The 21,050-nt window shown below is 45.4% G+C and overlaps 1 protein-coding gene across 2 annotated transcripts in view; it reads right to left on the reverse strand.

The window, feature by feature from the left end:
- The window catches only part of tmeff1a (transmembrane protein with EGF-like and two follistatin-like domains 1a), a 74,512-nt gene extending 53,668 nt beyond the window's left edge, over positions 1-20,844 (reverse strand). For both annotated transcript variants that reach the window (XM_064942993.1, XM_064942984.1), the window contains exon 1: positions 20,125-20,844. In XM_064942993.1, coding sequence (XP_064799065.1) covers positions 20,125-20,278 — 154 coding nt within the window. In that variant the 5' untranslated portion in view covers positions 20,279-20,844. The remainder of the gene's footprint in view (positions 1-20,124) is intronic.
- Positions 20,845-21,050: the final 206 nt, after the last annotated feature.

Consider the following 21,050-nt stretch of genomic DNA (forward strand, 5'->3'; position numbering starts at 1 on the left):
GTACACACGGTGACTATTATAACCTACCCTAACCAGAAACCGTGGATAGATGGCGGAATTTGCGCTAAACTGAAAGCACGATTCACCGCATTTAACCATGGAAAGAGTTCTGGGAATATGACTGAATATAATGCAATGCAATCAATAAAACAAGCGAAATGCCAGTACAGGGACATGGTGTAGTTGCAATTCAATGGCTCAGACACAACCCTTGCAAGGCTGCTGGCCCAGACGGCATCTCTAGCCGCGTCCTTAGAGCATGCGCAGACCTGCTAGCTGGTGTGTTTACAGACAAATTCAATCGCTCCCTATCCCAGTCTGTTGTCCCCACATGCTTCAAGATGGCTACCATTGTTCCTGTACCCAAGAAGGCAAAGATAACTGAACTAAATGACTACCACCCGTATCACTCACTTCTGTCATCATGAAGTGCTTTAAGAGACTAGTCAAGGATAATATCACCTCCACCTTACCGACCACCCTAGACCCACTTCCATTTGCATACCGTCACAACAGGTCCACAAACGAAGCAATCGCCATCACACTGCACTAGCCCAACCTCGCCAAACGGGGCATGATTTACCAAAAGCGCATTTGCGGAAAAAAAGTTGCAAGAATGTACCTAACCATAAACATCAATGCCTTTATGTTAGCAGGCAATATTATCTAGGCAAATTGTGTCACTTCTCTTGCTTTCATTGCACACAGAGTCAGGGTATATGCAACAGATTGGGCCGCCTGGCTCGTTGAGAAACTAATTTGCCAGAATTTTACATAATTATGACAAAACATTGAAGGTTGTGCAATGTAACAGAAATATTTAAACTTATGGATGCCACTTGTTAGATAAAATACGGAACGGTTCCGTATTTCACTGAAACAATAAACGTTTCGTTTTTTAAATTATTGTCATGTCTTGTTATGTCTGTTCCTGTCCTTTCTCTTCACTCTGTCTCTCTCTGCTGGTCTTTTTAGGTTACCTTCTCTGTCTCTCATTCTTCAGCTGTTCTACATCTCCCCTAACTAGCTCATTCACTCTTTCTCACCTGTTCTCTCTTCCCCCTCTGATTAGGTCTCTATTTCTCTCTCTGTTCCTGCTACTTTCAGTGTCTGATTCTTGTTTGTGTTTTTGATGCCAGAAGCAAGCTGTCGTCTCGTTTGCTTCCACCTTGTCCTATCCTGTCGGAGTCTGCCTGGCAGGTGCATCCTGCACTATACTACGTTCTTTTTGTTCCATTGTCAACGTTGGAAGAGGATTTATGCCATTCCTGTTTTTCATTAAAGAACTCTGTTTTCTGTTAAAACCGCTTTTGGGTCTTCACTCAAGTACATAACAGAAGAATCAGACCAAGAATGGACCCAGCGGCTCCGGACCCTTTTCACTCCGCCGTCGAGATCCAGGGAGCGATGCTAGGCAGACACGAGGAGGAATTGTCTGCTGCTCGACATGCCGTTGAGACCCTGGCCGTCCAAGTCTCCGACCTCACAAGACGGGTTCACCAACTCCACCTCGATCCACCGCCCACTTCCAGGGTTTCCGAGTCTCCGGAGCCCAGGATCAACAACCCGCCGTGTTACTCTGGGAGCCCACTGAGTGCCGCTCATTCCTCACTCAGTGTGACGTGGTGTTCTCTCTCCAGCCCAACACTTACTCCAGGAGCGCAGCCCGCATCGCCTACGTCATTTCTCTCCTTACCGGACGGGCGCGTGAGTGGGGCACGGCAATCTGGGAGGCGAGGGCTGAGTGTATTAACCAGTATCAGGACTTTAAGGAGGAGATGATACGGGTTTTTGACCGTTCTGTTTTTGGGGAGGAGGCTTCCAGGGCCCTGTCTTCCCTATGTCAGGGGAATCGATCCATAACGGATTATTCTATTGAGTTTCGCACTCTCGCTGCCTCTAGTGACTGGAACAGCCGGCTTTGCTCGCTCGTTTTCTGGAGGGTCTCCTCGTCGAGGTTAAGGATGAGATCCTCTCCCGGGAGGTTCCTTCCAGTCTGGACTCCTTAATAGCTCTCGCTATTCGCATAGAGCGACGGTTTGATCTTCGTCGCCGAGCACGTGGAAAGGAGTTCGCGTTCTCCGTTGCTCCCCTCTCCACATCACTGCCACCTGCCGCATCACTGCCACCCTCCTCCGCCGGCTCGGATGCTGAGCCTATGCAGCTGGGGGTATCCGCATCTCGGCCAAGGAGAAGGAACGGAGAATCACCAATCGCCTCTGTCTCTACTGCGGCTCCGCTGGTCATTTTGTCACCTCATGTCCAGTAAAAGCCAGAGCTCATCAGTAAGAGGAGGGCTACTGGTGAGCGCAACTACTCAGGCCTCTCCTTCTGGATCACGCACTACCTTTCCGGTCCATCTCCGCTGGCCCGGTTCATCTGCTTCCTGCAGTGCCTTGATAGACTCTGGGGCGGAGGGCTGTTTTATGGACGAGACCTGGGCTCGGGAACATGACATTCCTCTCAGACAGTTAGGGAGCCCACGGCCTTGTTCGCTTTAGATGGTAGTTCTCTCCCCAAGATTCAGCGTGAGACGCTGCCTTTAACCCTCACTGTCTCTGGTAATCATAGCGAAACCATTTCTTTTTTAATTTTTCGTTCACCTTTTACACCTGTTGTTTTGGGTCATCCCTGGCTAGTGCGCCATAACCCTTCTATTAATTGGTCTAGTAATACTATCCTATCCTGGAATGTTTCTTGTCATGTGACCTGTTTAATGTCTGCTATCCCTCCTGTTTCCTCTGTCCCTTCTTCACAGGAGGAGCCTGGCGATTTGACAGGGGTGCCGGAGGAGTATCACGATCTGCGCACGGTGTTCAGTCGTTCCAAGGCCACTTCTCTCCCTCCACACCGGTCGTATGACTGTAGTATTGATCTCCTTCCGGGAACTACTCCCCCGGGGTAGATTATACTCTCTGTCGGCTCCCGAACGTAAGGCTCTCGGATTATTTGTCAGTTTCGCTCGACGCCGGTACCATAGTCTCCTCCTCCTCTCCCGCCGGAGCGGGGTTTTGTTTTGTTCAGAAGAAGGACGGGTCCCTGCGCCCATGCGTGGATTATCGAGGGCTGAATGACATAACAGTTAAGAATCATTATCCGCTTCCTCTTATGTCTTCAGCCTTCGAGATCCTGCAGGGAGCCAGGTTTTTCACCAAATTGGACCTTCGTAACGCCTACCATCTCGTGCGCATCAGGGAGGGGGACGAGTGGAAGACGGCGTTTAACACTCCGTTAGGGCACTTTGAATACCGGGTTCTTCCTTTCGGCCTCGTTAACGCTCCAGCTGTCTTTCAGGCACTAGTTAACGACGTCCTGAGAGACATGCTGAACATTTTTGTTTTCGTTTACATGGACGATATCCTGATTTTTTTCACCGTCTCTCCCGATTCATGTTCAGCACGTGCGGCGCGTCCTCCAGCGCCTTTTGGAGAACTGTCTTTATGTGAAGGCTGAGAAGTGCACTTTTCATGCCGCCTCTGTCCCTTTTCTCGGTTCCGTTATTTCCGCTGAAGGCATTAAGATGGATCCCGCTAAGGTCCAGGCTGTCATTGATTGGCCCGTTCCTAAGTCACGCGTCGAGCTGCAGCGCTTTCTGGGCTTCGCTAATTTCTATCGTCGTTTCATCCGTAATTTCGGTCAGGTGGCAGCTCCCCTCACAGCCCTTACTTCTGTTAAGACGTGCTTTAAGTGGTCCGTTTCCGCCCAGGGAGCTTTTGATCTTCTTAAGAATCGTTTTACATCCGCACCTATTCTTGTTACACCTGACATCTCTAGACAGTTTGTTGTTGAGGTTGACGCGTCAGAGGTGGGCGTGGGAGCCATTCTTTCTCAGCGCTCTCTCTCTGACGGCAAGGTCCATCCTTGCGCGTTTTTCTCTCATCGCTTATCGCCGTCAGAACGTAACTATGATGTTGGTAATCGCGAACTGCTCGCCATCCGCTTAGCCCTAGGCGAATGGCGACAGTGGTGGTTGGGGGCGACCGTTCCTTTTGTCGTTTGGACTGACCATAGGAACCTTGAGTACATCCGTTCAGCCAAACGACTTAATGCGCGTCAGGCTCGTTGGGCTCTGTTTTTCGCTCGTTTCGAGTTTGTTATTTCTTATCGTCCGGGCTCAAAAAACACCAAGCCTGATGCTTTATCTCGTCTCTTCAGTTCTTCTGAGGTCTCCACCGACCCCGAGGGGATTCTCCCTGGGGGCGTGTTGTCGGGTTGACTGTCTGGGGAATTGAGAGGCAGGTAAAGCAAGCACTCGCTCACACTCCGTCGCCGCGAGCTTGTCCTAGGAACCTTCTGTTCGTTCCCGTTCCTACTCGTCCGGCCGTTCTTCAGTGGGCCCACTCTGCCAAGTTAGCCGGCCACCCCGGCATTCGGGGTACGCTCGCTTCCATTCGCCAGCGTTTCTGGTGGCCCACTCGGGAACGTGACGCGCGTCGATTTGTCGCCGCTTGTTCGGTCTGCGCGCAGACTAAATCTGGGAACTCTCCTCCTGCCGGCCGTCTCAGACCGCTTCCCATTCCCTCTCGACCGTGGTCTCACATCGCTTTAGATTTTATCACCGGACTGCCTTCATCAGCGGGGAAGACAGATATTCTTACGGTTGTCGATAGATTCTCTAAGGCGGCTCATTTCATTCCTCTCGCTAAGCTCCCTTCTGCTAAGGAGACGGCTCAGATCATTATCGAGAATGTTTTCCGAATTCATGGCCTTCCGTCTGACGTCGTTTCCGACAGAGGCCCGCAGTTCACGTCTCAATTTTGGAGGGAGTTTTGCCGTTTGATTGGGGCTTCCGTCAGTCTCTCGTCCGGCTTTCATCCCCAGTCTAACGGTCAAGCCGAACGGGCCAATCAGACTGTTGGTCGCATTTTACGCAGTCTTTCTTTTCGTAACCCTGCGTCTTGGTCAGAACAGCTCCCTGGGCAGAGTACGCCCACAACTCGCTTCCTTCGTCTGCTACCGGTCTATCTCCTTTTCAGAGTAGCCTCGGGTACCAGCCTCCGCTGTTCTCATCTCAGCTCGCCGAGTCCTGCGTCCCCTCCGCTCAGGCTTTTGTCCAGCGTTGCGAGCGCACCTGGAAGGGGGTCAGGTCGGCACTTTGCCGTAATAGGGCGCAGACTGTGAGGGCCGCTAATAGCGTAGGACCAAGAGTCCTAGATATTGTTGCGGTCAGAGAGTATGGCTCTCCACTCAGAACCTTCCCCTTAAGACAGCTTCTCGCAAGTTGGCCCCGCGGTTCATTGGTCCGTTCCGTATTTCTCAGGTCATTAATCCTGTCGCAGTGCGACTTCTTCTCCGCGCTATCTTCGTCGCGTTCACCCGGTCTTCCATGTCTCCTGTGTTAAGCCCGTTCTTCGCGCCCCCGCTCGTCCCTCCCCCCATCCTTGTCGAGGGCGCACCCATCTACAGGGTTCGTAAGATTTTGGACATGCGCCCTCGGGGCCGTGGTCATCAGTACCTAGTGGATTGGGAGGGGTACGGTCCTGAGGAGAGGAGTTGGGTTCCCTCTCGGGACGTGCTGGACCGTTCGCTGATCGATGATTTCCTCCGTTGCCGCCAGGTTTCCTCCTCGAGTGCGCCAGGAGGCGCTCGGTGAGTGGGGGGTACTGTCATGTCTTGTTATGTCTGTTCCTGTCCTTTCTCTTCACTCTGTCTCTCTCTGCTGGTCTTTTTAGGTTACCTTCTCTGTCTCTCATTCTTCAGCTGTTCTACATCTCCCCTAACTAGCTCATTCACTCTTTCCCACCTGTTCTCTCTTCCCCCTCTGATTAGGTCTCTATTTCTCTCTCTGTTCCTGCTACTTTCAGTGTCTGATTCTTGTTTGTGTTTTTCATGCCAGAAGCAAGCTGTCGTCTCGTTTGCTTCCACCTTGTCCTATCCTGTCGGAGTCTGCCTGGCAGGTGCATCCTGCATTATACTACGTTCTTTTTGTTCCATTGACAACGTTGGAAGAGGATTTATGCCATTCCTGTTTTTTCATTAAAGAACTCTGTTTTCTGTTAAAACCGCTTTTGGGTCTTCACTCAAGTACATAACAGTATCAGCACCTAAGTATCGTTATAATATCATGAGGTCCCTAGCAATTCCCAGCCCTAATGTGGTCCACAAGTTCCTTCTGAGCCCTGGCAGTGCCATGACAGACATCATTTTGCAAACAAAAGCGGAGGTGTTTTTGCCTCCCAGGCCATATAAGATAGTATTCTAGAGGTTTTAACAGATCATTCTAAAGGCTCATAAAATATAAAATATGCATTCTTCAAGGACTGAAATCAGTGCTCACTGTCTAGTACCTGAAATGTGACAGTACTATGAAAGCTTGCTGATGAGACTATGTTGGCGAGCAAATAAACCGCCTCTACCCTCCGCACTGTTGGCAAAAGTAGTCACCAGAGAACAAACTGGATGAGCTCCGTTTGAGACTATCCTATCAAACCTAAAGAACTGTAATGTTCTGTTTCACGGAGTCATGGCTGAACTAGGACATGGATAATATACATCTCACTGGCTTTTCCATGCACCGGCAAGACCGGTCAGCAGCCTCAGGTAAGATGGGGGTGGGTCTCTGTTAACAACAGCTGGAAGTCTCGAGGTTTAACTCACCTGAGTTAGAATACCCCATGATAAGCTGCAGACCATACTACTTCCCAAGAGTGTTTTCATCTATATTTTCCATAGCTGTCTATTTACCACCACAAACCGATGCTGGCACAAAGACTGCAGTCAACGAGCTGTATAAGGACCTAAGCAAACGAGAAGAGGCACACCCAGAAGTGGCACTTCTCGTGGCAGGTGATTTAAATACAGGGAAACTGAAATCTGTTTTACCTCATTTTTACCAGCATGTCACCTGCGCAACAAGAGGCAACAAACTTCTATATCATCTTTACTCCATAAACAAAAATGCAGCTTAGGCTCTCCCTCCTTCTGACAAATGTGACCATAACTCTATCCTCCTGATTCCTGCTTACAATCAAAAACTCAAACATGAAGTATCAGTGACGCTCAATGACGGAAGTGGTCCGATTAACTGTTTCACTAGCACAGACTGGAATATGTTTCAGAATTCATCCAAGTTTACCACATCAGTCACCAACTTCATTAATAAGTTAATTGACGACATCACCCCCAGTGACCTTATGTACATATCTAAACCAAAAGCTATGGATTACAGGCAACATCCGCACTGAGCCAAAGGCTAAAGCTGCTGCTTTCAAGAAGCGGGACACTAATCCGGACGCTTATAAGAAATCCCACTATGACTTCAGACAAGGCATCAAACAGGCAAAGCTTCAATAAAGGACCAAGATCTAATCCTACTATGCCGGCTCTGATGCTCATCAGATGTGATAGGGGTTGCAAACTATCACAGATTACAAAGGGAAACCCAACCACGAACTGCCCAGTGAGGGGAGCCTACCAGACGAGCTAAATGCCATCTATGCTCGCTTTGAGGAAAGCAACACTGAACCATGCATGAGAGCACCAGCTGTTCCGGACGACTGTGTGATCTCCGTCTCCGAAGCCGATGCGAGTTAGACCTTTAAACAGGTTAACATTTACAAGGCCACAGGGCCAGACGGATTACCAGGACGCGTACTTAGAGCTTGCGCTGACCAGCCGGCAAGTGTCTTCCCTGACATTTTCAACCTCTCTGCGACCCAGTCTGTAATACCTACATGTTTTAAGCAGACCAACATAATCCCTGTGCCTAAGAACGCCAAGGTAACCTGTCTAAATGGCTATCTTAGCCATGAAATGCTTTGAAAGACAGGTCATGAATCACACCAACACCATCATGCCAGACACCCTGGACCAATTCCATTTCGCATTCTGCCCCAACAGATCCACAGATGATGCAATCTCTATTGCACTCCACACTGCCCTCCCACCTGGACAAGAGGAACACCTATGTGAGAATGCTGTTCATCGACTACAGCTCAGCATTCAATACCATAGTGCCTTCCAAGCTCGTCCTTAAGCTCAAAATCCTGGGACTAAACCTCTCTCTGCAACTGGATCCTGGACCTCCCGATGGGCCCCTCTCAGGTGAGTTTCAAGTTCCTTGGTCCATATCACTAAAGAATTCATATGGTCCACAAACCACACACACCAACACAATCGTAAAGGCACGACAACGCCTCTTCCCCTCAGGACGCTGAAAAGATTTGTCATGGGCCCTCAGATCCTCAAACAGTTCTACAGCTGCACCATTGAGAGCATCTTGACTGGCTGCATCACCGCTTGATATGCCAACAACTTGGCATCCGACTGCAAGGCGCTACATAGAGTAGTGTGTATGGCCCTGTACATCACTGGGGCCGAGCTCCCTACCATCTAGGACCTCTATACCAGGCGGTGTCAGAGGAAGGCCTGAAGGATTGTCAAAGACACTAGCCACCCAAGTCATGGACTGTTTTCTCTGCTACCGCAAAGCAAGCAGCACTGATGCACCAATTCTGGAACCAACAGGACCCTGAACAGCTTCTACCCCAAAGCCATAAGACTCCATAATAGTTAAACAAATAGCTATATGCATTCACCCTTTTTGCATTAACTCTTTTGACTCATTACATACACTGCTGCTACAGTTTATTAACTATCCTGTTGCCTTGTCACTTTACCCCTACCTATATGTACATACAGTATGTTTAGCCTTACTTGAAAAAGAAAGATCAGGCGTTAAGTAAATGTTAAGGTTTCCCTTTACTGGGAGTAAAGGGCCTAACCCGAACCATGAAAAACATCCACAGACCACTATTCCTAATCCACCAAACTTTACAGTTGGTACTATGCATTTGGGCAGATAGCGTTCTCCTGGCATCCGCCAAACCAGACTTGTCCGTCGGACTACCAGATGGAGAAGCATAATTCATCACTGCAGAAGACGCATTTCCTCTGCTCCAGAGTCCAATGGGGGTGAGCTTTACACCACTCCAGCCAACGCTTGGCATTACGCATGGCAATCTTAGCTTTGTGTGAGGCTGCATGGCCATGGAAACCCATTTCATGAAGCGCCCAATGAACAGTTACTTCCAGAGGCAGTTTGGAACTCGGTAACGAGTGTTGCAATTGAGGACAGACGATTTCTACGTGCTATGTACTTCAGCACTTGGCGGTCCGGGTCTGAGAGCTTGTGTGGCCTACCATTTTGCGGCTGAGAGGCTGTTGCTCATAGACGTTTCCACTTCACAATAACAGCACTCGCAGTTGACCGGGGCAGCTCTAGCAGGGAAGAAATTTGACGAACTGGCTTTTTGGAAAGGTGCCACCCTATGACGGTGCCACGTTGAAAGTCAATGAGCTCTTCAGTAAGGCCATTCTACTGCCAATGTTTGTCGATTTTTTTCACCAGTCAGCAATGGATGTGGCTGAAATAGCCACATCCGATCATTTGAAGGGGTATCCACATACTTTTGTATATTTAGTGTATCAATGCAGGCTCAGCTTTGCTTTTCCCTTTAACTGTGACAATAAATGCAATAACAGAAGTTCTTGAGTCTTCCTTCTTCATTAAAGAGTGAAATGTGATCACTCAGTAAAAGGCCTTTCCACAAAAACTTTCAATTGCCTAATATAAAAATATCAAAATTCCACTGTTTATGCTCGATTACCAAGAATACCATTCTTGTTAAAAAGGTCCAATTAAGTACTTTGATTTCTTTTTGACAATTTGTATTGAAAACAGAAGAAAATCAAAGCTTCTTAGCAATTTCTCAAGCAATAATTTTGCTAGGACTGTCTGGGAGTGGTCTATGTGGAGAATGGAAAACTGAAAATGAGTTGTTATTGGCAGAGAGGTTTGGAACTCTTTGTTATTGGTCTATTAACTCATTTATTGCCTGTGACCAGGGTGGAAATGCAAATAAATGCTAAATGATTGAGCAGTTGTTGACTGCACTGGGCCTTTAACCATATAAACCAGACAGTGTTTTAAAATTCTAAATCTCCTTCACTTTGTATTGTGGAGATTGAATAGGTGACTTCTCAATTAGAATTGTGTATGTGTCTGGGGGTTTTAGAATTGTCATTCATGTCGTAGCTGAATTTCACACTGAGGCAATTCAAGCTAAGTGTGCTGTTGCCCAAGGGCACAACAAGAGCATGCCCCATTTAAGATTAGGACCTGCTATGCATACTAGCCTATTTTGTGAAATACTGCCATTACAGGACTTGACGCTGATTCTAGACCAGCCTGGAAGGCAAGCTTGAACCCACATGGAATTAGAACTTGTAAACTATACAAGTATAAGCTATCAGTGGATTCCAAACAAGTCTAATAACGATTTCAGCAAAAACAATTGTAAATGTAACGAGACACAAATGACAATAAATATTCATATTCATCCATCAAAGCTGTTGGAGCTCCTGTTCAAATCTATCAGATTCACCAGTGTGACAGGACCACTTCTACAAATATCATAAAGACATGTGAAACTCGCTCAATCAGGAGGTGATGAAGCCGTGATGCTCCATCAATGACAGTCGAATTAAGATTCAAACTTGAGACTTTGAAACAACTCCCGATGTATGTTCTCAGTCGGTGTGTACCACAGTGCATGTGTTCCGCATGTGTGATATAATATATATATACATACACACATACACAAAAGGTATGTGGACACCCCTTCAAAATAGTGGATTTGGCCATTTCAGCCACACCCGCTGCTGACAGGTGTATTTAAATTATATAAAAAATTTAAATAAATTAGCACACAGCCATGCAATCTCCATAGTCAAACATTGGCCACAGAATGGCCTTACTGGTGTATAGCTCGCCACCATAGGACTCTGGAGCATTGGAAATGCGCTTTCAGGAGTGATGAATCACGCTTCACCATCTGGCAGTCCGGCAGACTGGGTTTGGAGGATGACAGGAAAACGCTACCTGCCCCAATGCATAGTGCCAACTGTAAAGTTTGGTGAGGAGGAATAATGGTCTGGGGCTATTTTTCATGGTTCGGGCTACAGCATACAATGACATTCTAGACGATTATGTGCTTCCAACTTTGTGGCAACCGTTTGGGAATGGCCCTTTCTTGCTTCAGTATGACAATGCCCTGGTGCTTAAGGCGAGGTCCAGACAGAAATGGTTTGTTGAGAGCGGTGTGGGAGAACTTGACTGGCCTGCAATCGGTATGGATGTCCCTCCAGCCACCTCTCCCTGTCCAGGTCAATCAATTGCCTGGTCACAGCCGGACCACCGTGGCCCCCCTCTGCTGGGCCGTGCTCTCTGGATCAGAGTAATGTCCCTTTGGTTGTTGTGGCATCAGAGTAATGTCCCTTTGGTTGTTGTGGCCTGCACGCAGTCAGCGTTTAAGCAGCTGTCTTCTCAGGTGAGATCTGTGGCTCTGGCCTCCAATTCAGCTTCGAGACACGACAGAGACATAATAATTCGAGCCCTTGTGATCGGGAGTTCGATGGTGCGGCAAATATCTGTACCTGGGGCAAGGACTGTGTTTTCCTGGGGCAAAAGTTTAGGCTATCACCAGGTTGCTTCCTGAGGCTGCGCGTCAGTCACCGGGGGCTGAAACTGTTATAGTTCATGTGGGGTCGAATGACATTATGAAGGGCAGCTCAGAACAGCTGTAGACGGATTGTAAAGAACTGATTGTTCACTACAAACGCCCCATAATATCTGGCACTCTGCATTCCATAAATCGTGACATTTAACAGTTCAACAGACTTTTGGCTCTCCATAACTGTCTACGAGACTATTCATAGCATTGTTGAGACAATGACTTATCAATGACCCAAGCCCAACTCAGTTAATCTCTACCATTGAATGCCTCAGCTGATCCTACAGCTATCATATGCAGTAATCATGTGCCTATGAACCAGAGTTATACTGTTAGCACTGAGGGGGTGTGTCCTAGAAGGATGTCCACTGTGTGTAGCTCACCCTGCACTAACATAAAAAAACCTGAGCATGTCGACCTTTGCTAAGCTTCCCAGTAAAGCAAGAACAACAATCAAGCATCCCACATATGAAGCTTAAGAAACAAGGTTAATGAAATCAATAATTTGCTAGTAACAGATGACATTCATATACTGACTCTCTCTGAAACTCATTTAGATAATACATTTGATGCAATAGTGGTAGCAATACATGGTTATAAAATGTATAGAAACTACAGAAATGTGGCTGTTTATATTCATAACCACATTCCTGTAAAGCTTAAAAAGGATATAATTTTAAATACTGTTGAAGTAATGTGGCTACAGGTTCACCTGCCTCACCTAAAGCCCATTCTGGTGGGAAGCTGCTATAGACCACCAAGTGCTAACAGTCAGCATCTGGATAATATGTGTGAAATGCTTGATAATGTATGTGATATCAACAGAGAGGTATATTTTCTGGGTGATTTAAATATTGACTGGCTTTCATCAGGCTGCCCACTCAAGAGAAAGGTTCAAACTGTGTACCTGCGACCTGGTTATCAGTCAACCTACCAGGGTTACAAACAGTACAGGAATGAAATCATCAACAGGTATTGATCACATCTTTACTAATGCTGCAGAACTCTGCTTTAAAGCAGTATCCAGATCCATAGGATGTACTGATCACAACATAGTAGCCATATCTAGGAAAATCACAGTTCCAAAATCTGGGCCTAATCTAGTGTATAAGAGGCAATTTTGTAGTGAATCCTATGTTGTTGATGTAAAGAATATTTGCTGATCTGTGGTGTGTAATGAGGAGCAACCAGGCACTGCACTTGACACATTTAAATTGCTTATCCCAGTTACTAATAAGAATGCACCCATTAAGAAAATGACTGTAAAAACTGGAATTTAAAAATTGTATGGTTGAGGGGGATGAGACAAAAATAAATGACAAATACGTTTGGCTGTACAACGGTTTGACAAACGCACTGCAAATTGAGACATCATGTGACTAAACTGAATAAAAAGGAGATGAAATGACACTATGAAACAAAGACAAATGACAGAAAGACTCATAGTAAAAAGCTTTGGAGCTTAAATTCAAAAAGGCTCTGCTCCATCATTCATAGAATCAGATGTCTCATTCATCACAAAACCCACTGATATTGCCAATTACTTCATAGATTTTTTTAAATGGCAAGATTAGCACATTTAGGCATGGCATGCCAGCAACAAATGCTGACACTACACATCCAAGTATATCTGACCAAATAATGAAAGACAAACATTGTCATTTTTTATTCTGTAAAGTGAGTGTGGAAGAGGTGAAAAAGTTTATGTTGTCTATCAACAATGACAAGCCACTGGGGTCTGATAACTTGGATGGAAAATTATTGAGGATGATAGTGGACAATATTGCCACTCTTACTTGCCATATCTTCAATTTAAGCCTGCTAGAAAGTGTGTGCCCTCAGGCCTGGTGCAATAGATGGTATGAATACAGTATATACATGTGATATGAGTAAAGTAAGATATGTAAACATTATTAAAGTGGCATTGTATAAAGTGACTAGTGATCCATTTATTACAGTGGCCAGTGATTGGGTCTCAATGTTGGCGGCAGCCTCTCTGAGTTAGTGATTGCTATTTAGCAGTCTGATGACTTTGAGATAGAAGCTGTTTTTCTCGGTCACAGCTTTGACGCACCTGTACTGACCTCGCCTTTTGGATGGTAGCAGTGTGAACAGGCAGTGGCTCGGGTGGTTGATGTCCTTGATGATCTTTATGGCCTTACCGTAACATAGGGTGGTGTAGGTGTCCTGGAGGGGAGGTAGTTTGCCCCCGGTGATGCGTTGTGCAGACCTCACTACCCTCTGGAGAGCCTTACGGTTGAGGGCGGAGCAGTTGCTGTACCAAGCAGTGATACAGCCCGACAGGATGGTCTCGATTGTGCATCTCTAAATGTTTGTCAGGGTTTTGACAAGCCACATTTCTTCAGCCTCCTGAGGTTGAAGAAGCGCTGCTGTGCCTTCTTCACCACACTGTCTGTGTGGGTGGACCATTTCCGTTTGTCTGTGATGTGTACGCCTAGGAACTTCAAACTTTCCACCTTCTCCACTCCTGTCCCTTCGATGTGGATAGGGGGGTGCTCCCTCTGCTGTTTCCTGAAGACTACAATCATCTCCTTAGTTTTGTTGACGTTGAGTGAGAGGTTGTTTTCATGACACCACACTCCGAGTGCCCTCATCGCCTCCCTGTTGGCTGTCTCATCATTGTTGGTAATCAAGCCCACTACTGTTGTGTCGTCTGCAAACTTGATGATTGAGTTGGATGCGTACATGGCCACGCAGTCGTGGGTGAACAGGGAGTACTGGAGTGGGCTGAGCACTCACCCTTGTGGGGCCCCAGTGTTGAGGGTCAGTGTTTAACAGGCATACTGCCAGCTGACTGGTCGAGTCACCTCTTCTGCCAGGACGCCTTTCATAAGGATTAGTGACACGTCCAATACGTTGCCAACCAGACTGACAGGAACCTCTGACTGGATGGAATACAGCCACCATCCGCTGGGGTTTTGTGCTGTATCACCACATCTCTCTACAACACACACACTCAGTAAATTCAGCCATTTTTGGGAGTTCCAAACTTTTCCCTCCTGGCAGTGACGTAACAATGCCAATATGGTGATTTACAGTTAGCTGGAGTCCTAAATCCTAGTGATTCCATTCCTCTTTAACAGCATTCTCAACAAGACAGGTCCTACAGGCCCTATTATTGTCACACCTGGACTACTGTTCAGACATGGTGTCAGGTGCCACAAAGAGGGGCTTAGCAAAATTACAATCATTGCTCCGATTCCAACTTACGTCCGTTGGCGTGGCTTAGCGGGTTGACGGAGCAAGCAGTCTGGATAGCCAGGCAACTGATTCCATCCACCACAACCTCAAACTGTTAGTGGTGGAGACTTGGGTTACGTCCCAACTGACACCCTATTCCCTATCTAGTGCACTACTTTTGCCTAACCCTATGGACCCTGTTCAAAAGAAGTGCACTACATAGGGAATACAGTGCCATTTTAGATGCAGCCTCTGAGAGGGTTTCATTATGGAGGGAATGAAGCGGACACTCCCACTGCAAAATCTTCTTTTGTTTCAGTGAACATATGTCACTAATAAGAAGCCCTGTAAACCCTACAATTACACAATCCTGCTCTGAACTGGTTTACAAGATCAGCACCCTTAAAAAACTGAGCTGGGCAGATGGACTTGAACACACACACACACACACACACACACACAGATGCTCGCATATACAGTGCCTTCAGAAAGAATTCACACCCCTTGACTTTTTAAAAATGTTGTTGTGTTACAGCCTACATTTTTTTATGAATTAAAAAGAGGTTTCGTGTCAAGGATTCAAACCCTTTGTTATGGCAAGCCTAAATAAATTCAGGAGTAAATATTTGCTTAAAAAGGCAAATAATAAGTTGCATGGACTCACTCTGTGTGCAATAATTGTCTTTAACATGATATTTGAACAAATAATTTGTCCCTGTACAACACACATACACTGTATTCAGACCCCTCATCAATCTACACACAATAACCCGTAATGATCATGTGAAAACAGGTTGAAATTTTTTTGCAAATGTATAAAAAAAAACATACCTTATTTACATAAGTATTCAGACCCTTTGCTGTGAGACTCAAAAGTTCAGGTGCATCCTGTTTCCATTGATCATCCTTGAGATGTTTCTACATTTTGATTGGAGTCCACCTATGGTCCACCTGTGGTCAATTCAATTGATTGGACATGATTTAGAAAGGCACACACCTGTCTATATAAGGTCCCACAGTTGATAGTGCATGTAAGAGCAAAAACCAAGCCATGAGGTCAAAGGAATTGTCCGTAGCGCTCCAACACAGGATTATGTCGGGGCACAGATCTGGGGAAGGGTAAAAAAAAACACCAAACTCAGGGAGGTGAGCAAGAAGCCAATGGTCACTCTGACAGAGCTCCAGCGTTCCTCTGTGGAGATGGAAGAACCTTCCAGAAGGACAACCATCTGTGCAGCACTCCACCAATCAGGCCTTTATGGTAGAATGGCCAGACGGAAGCCACTCTTTAGTAAAAGACAACACGCTTGGAGTTTGACAAAAGGCAAATAATCAAGATTCTCTGATCTGAAGAAAACAGGATTGACCTCTGAAACATGACCCGCCTAACCGCGCTCCTTAACACTCGCCACCTAAACACGTAAGCCAGCCGCACGAATGTGTCGGAGGAAACGCCCTCGGAGTGTGGTGTCAGGAAAATAACCTCACACTCAACGTCAACAAAACTAAGGAGATGATTGTGGACTTCAGGAAACAGCAGAGGGAACACCCCCCTATCCACATCGATGGAACCGTAGTGGAGAGGGTAGCAAGTTTTAAGTTCCTCGGCATACACATCACAGACAAACTGAATTGGTCCACTCACACAGACAGCATCGTGAAGAAGGCGCAGCAGCGCCTCTTCAACCTCAGGAGGCTGAAGAAATTCGGCATGTCACCAAAAGCACTCACAAACTTCTACAGATGCACAATCGAGAGCATCCTGGCGGGCTGTATCACCGCCTGGTAAGGCAACTGCTCCGCCCTCAACCGTAAGGCTCTCCAGAGGGTAGTGAGGTCTGCACAACGCATCACCGAGGGCAAACTACCTGCCCTCCAGGACACCTACACCACCCTATGTTACAGGAAGGCCATAAAGATCATCAAGGACATCAACCACCCGAGCCACTGCCTGTTCACCCCGCTATCATCCAGAAGGCGAGATCAGTACAGGTGCATCAAAGCTGGGACCGAGAGACTGAAAAACAGCTTCTATCTCAAGGCCATCAGACTGTTAAACAGCCACCACTAACATTGAGTGGCTGCTGCCAACACACTGACACTGACTCAACTCCAGCCACTTTAATAATGGGAATTGATGGGAAATGTAAATATATCACTAGCCACTTTAAACAATGCTACCTTATATAATGTTACTTACCCTACATTATTCATCTCATATGCATACGTATATACTGTACTCTATATCATCGACTGCATCCTTATGTAATACATGTATCACTAGCCACTTTAACTATGCCACTTTGTTTACATACTCATCTCATATGTATATACTGTACTCAATATCATCTACTGTATCTTGCCTATGCTGCTCTGTACCATCACTCATTCATATATCCTTATGTACATATTCTTTATCCCCTTACACTGTGTATAAGACAGTAGTTTAGGAATTGTTAGTTAGATTACTTGTTGGTTATTACTGCATTGTCGGAACTAGAAGCACAAGCATTTCGCTACACTCGCATTAACATCTGCTAACCATGTGTATGTGGTTAGCAGATGTTCAACTGGCGACCATTTTCAGCCTGCAGGCACCCTGCCTCCCACAAGGTGTCACGACAGTGCAGTGAGTAAAGCCCCACCGGCCAAACCCTCCCCATAACCCAGATGATGCTGGGCCAATTGTGCGCCGTCCTATGGGACTCCCGGGCCACGGGCGGTTGTGGCACAGCCCAGGAATGAACGTGCCTTAAACCGCTGTGCCACTCGGTAGGCCCATGGATTCATTGTTTCATTGTGTGAATTGTTTGCCCTTAGATTTTTTATTTTGGTCAATCCCCCATTAGATATGTCACCAGAAGTAAATGTACCGTTAATCCCCGTCATATGGTTACATACATTTCTGTTAATGCATGTATTAATTAGTAATTGACCATTCTCAGAGAAACGTTGTTTGCAGAGTTCCGTACCTGCTACACTTGTGAGAAACAAGTTTGCCTAAGCAGAGAAATAGATGCACTTCCTCAATCAAGAAAGCAAAATCTAGCTACTTTATATCTTAGACTCTGCTGGAGATCCTTCAATTTTGGAAAACAGTTAATGCACTGAAGTGTGAAAATTCCTCTCCTTCCCTGCGTAAGCAAGTTGTCAGAATCTGGTATCATTAATGAGAAAAATTATTTTTTTTATTTGAAAGAAATGGTGGTTGAACTGACCCTGGTCAGCTAATCGACTGCCTGTGTATTTGAGTCTGTGTACATTTTTAAAACAAACCTATACTTTCCAATTGTATTTCCAACTGTATTAAAATGTTCAACAACTTGTCTTTTCAAATCAAATATGATCGGAATACTTACTTTGAATATATGTGATAACAATTGAGATATTTGAAATACTATTTGAACCCAGGTCTGTTTTACATACGTACATTGGATGGTGCCCTTAGTGATCGTGTCCTTGCTAGATTGACAAAAAACTATTTAAAAAAACATTTTGATGAGTTAATAAATAATTAAAATGGGCTTCTTCTGTAGAAACAGGTCTGTATCGATCCCTGTGGGACACCCTTTGTTATGTCCAGAAATCCTGATTTAACACCAGCAGTAAACAACACTTGTAACACTGTGTTCCGTCCTTTAAATCATTTTGAAACCAGCTACACGCAGCCTGGTCCAGGACAATTGATGAAAGCCTCTGAATAAGTAATGAGTGATCCACAGTGTCAATAAAAAGGACCGGACAGTGTTTCTTCTTATCCAAACAATTAAGAACATCATTTAAAACCAAAGAAGTAGCAGAGATGGTGTTATGACCTGGTCTGAAACCTGACTGGTGTACATTTAGAATACAATTCGTAGTTAAAAGGGATCTAAGTTGAGTATTTACCAATGATTCTAGAATATTTGCTCGGTAAGAGAGCTTGGGAATGAGGCAATCATTATTTAGGTAACATGGGTCACAAATATTCACTAGAAGTTGACTGAATTTCCATTGAGCCAAATGGAGGCTGGGAGAGGAAAGAGCAGTCAACTCAATGACTAGGGTCAATTAAACCACCATTTCTTTCAAATAAAAAGCCTACAGAGCTAAATGCTAATTAAAAGCATCACTTATCAATTTTTTCTCAGTAATGATGCCAGAGACTGAGACAACTTGCTTAGGCAGGGAAGTATAGGAATTTCCACACTTCAGTGCATTAACTTTCCCAAATGTTGACGGATCACCAGCAGAGTCTGAGATAGAACTAGAAAGTAGCTTGATTTAGCTTTCTTAATTGAGGAAGTACATCTATTTCTCAATTGCCTGAAATGCTGCCACTCAGCAATCAGCACCAGCAGTCCATTTTCCTCATAATTCCCTTTACTTGTGTACTTACTAACAATAAACATCCTGAAATACATTCTGTGGCACAAACTACAAAATATTAAACTCTTCCATTAATAGCACGAGTTCCTCCAGAGCTTTCTTCCTACTTTTTCTGGCCAATTCCCATTATAATGTTGGTCTATAAGCCACTGCTTTGCTCTCAGATGATTGCTTGGGCTAAAACCTCTGTTAATACTCTGTTGTAATGAAATTCTACCACTAATACAAATATAGTTTTGAAACAAATGTAATTGATTTGGACACGAGGCCTAGGGTGTTAGCTGGGAGTGTATTACTATGCATAGGCTAGCTGCAACTGCATTATGTGCAGCAATGAATAAGTTGTTTAGTTTGGGTAGTGAAATAGAACATCTCATTTGCCTTTACTGATATGGCATTTTGTTCCATTTATGTGTGGTCGCTTGGAAAGAGTGAAGAATTAGGTTCACAGTGCATCGGTCTATGATGAAAATGCTTAATGTTTAATGTGATGGGAAAAGGCAATTCTGAGGTTCATGAATAAAACATGTATACCAGGTTATTCTAACACTCTCCAGTGAGTTAGCTACAGTAGAGTCCTCTTTAAATCTCCATGCACGAGAAGAAAAAGACAATCTTCCTCTTAAAGTGTTAATATATAACAGAACGGATGTTCCAGCTAACGGCAAGAGCTGCTGTGCATTTTTTTTTCTACATGAAAAGGTTGACAGAATTGAGATAGAGGGACACAAGCTGGCCAGGGCGGTGTTCCATTCTTCGATTATTTCCAATATGCTACACCTGAGTGCCAGGCATTAGGCTACATATCTGACAGTTGAAATAGGACAGAATCTCCGCGTTTTTAGATGAGCTATTCAATGGCCCATTCCTTGGTATACAGAGAGCAACATTTACTAGCCTACTCGGGGAGCGCATTGAAACTCAAGGTATTTCTTATCCGAGACATGTTTGAATAGGATATTTAAACATTGTGACACCATTCACAACCCGTGCGTAAACATAAGCAAAATATAAGGCAGCATCATATTTTGAACACCCATACCTGTGCAGTCTTTTCCTTTCCCTTTGCATTCGCCACTTTGTAGGTAGGATGCCAATGATCCAGGCAATGAAGCGAAAGCCACGAAGCAGAGGAACGCCAAGGAATAACCAGCCAAAGGTCCGGGCAACCTACCAGGTCGCAAGCTTCCAACCATGATGAAAAGGATGGAGACGATAACCAAACAAGGCTACTGTCACAGAATGTATCCAAAATTAAGTCAGTTCGACAACTTGACGAAAATATTGATGGGTAAATTGTGTTGAATGAAAGAACACAGCATAGAAGCAAGGATGCATGCACGAAGGAACACGCACTATGACAACGGGACGCGATGCAAAAATAATATAGCGGTATTATTAGATGCAGAGCACACAATTCTGAAGGATCTTTACTCCAAATAAACGAGGTGGTCATCTATGAAACCTCGGTGGCTGACGAAATTCCCCAAGACGACAACAGAAGCAGCAACAGCATCCTCGCAGTCCGTCCTTCCAACACGCTCTGGGTCGTTTTATGATTTATCTGACGCCCCGGATTTAACACCGAGGCAAATCCCTCCTTTCAAAACAACACCTCGCTTGAATCTTCCTTTGAATCAATGTAAGTAGTCCTACACTCCCGGTACGTTTCCGTTCATAAAACCAAATCTGGTTTCAATAACCGGGAATTAAAGAGAAAAGGCGCCGGATGCGAAACAGCCACAGCAGCTACAACAAAGAGATTTTGAGAGAATAGTCACGTGAGAGGATGCCCCCCTTCCTAGCCCTTTTGGGTGAACTATCCCTTTAATAGCTCTCCTGGAGTGACTGTCCCTACTCATTGGCAGTGAACAGCTAAAACAGATGTGAAATCTCTACTCTGGGAAGGGATTTTCACTGTTTCGTATTGGGTGCCTGCAGTGAACAACTTGAAGAAAATGATGGGCT

This window comes from Oncorhynchus masou, chromosome 3 (genome assembly GCF_036934945.1).
Source record: "Oncorhynchus masou masou isolate Uvic2021 chromosome 3, UVic_Omas_1.1, whole genome shotgun sequence".
NCBI lineage: Eukaryota > Metazoa > Chordata > Actinopteri > Salmoniformes > Salmonidae > Oncorhynchus > Oncorhynchus masou.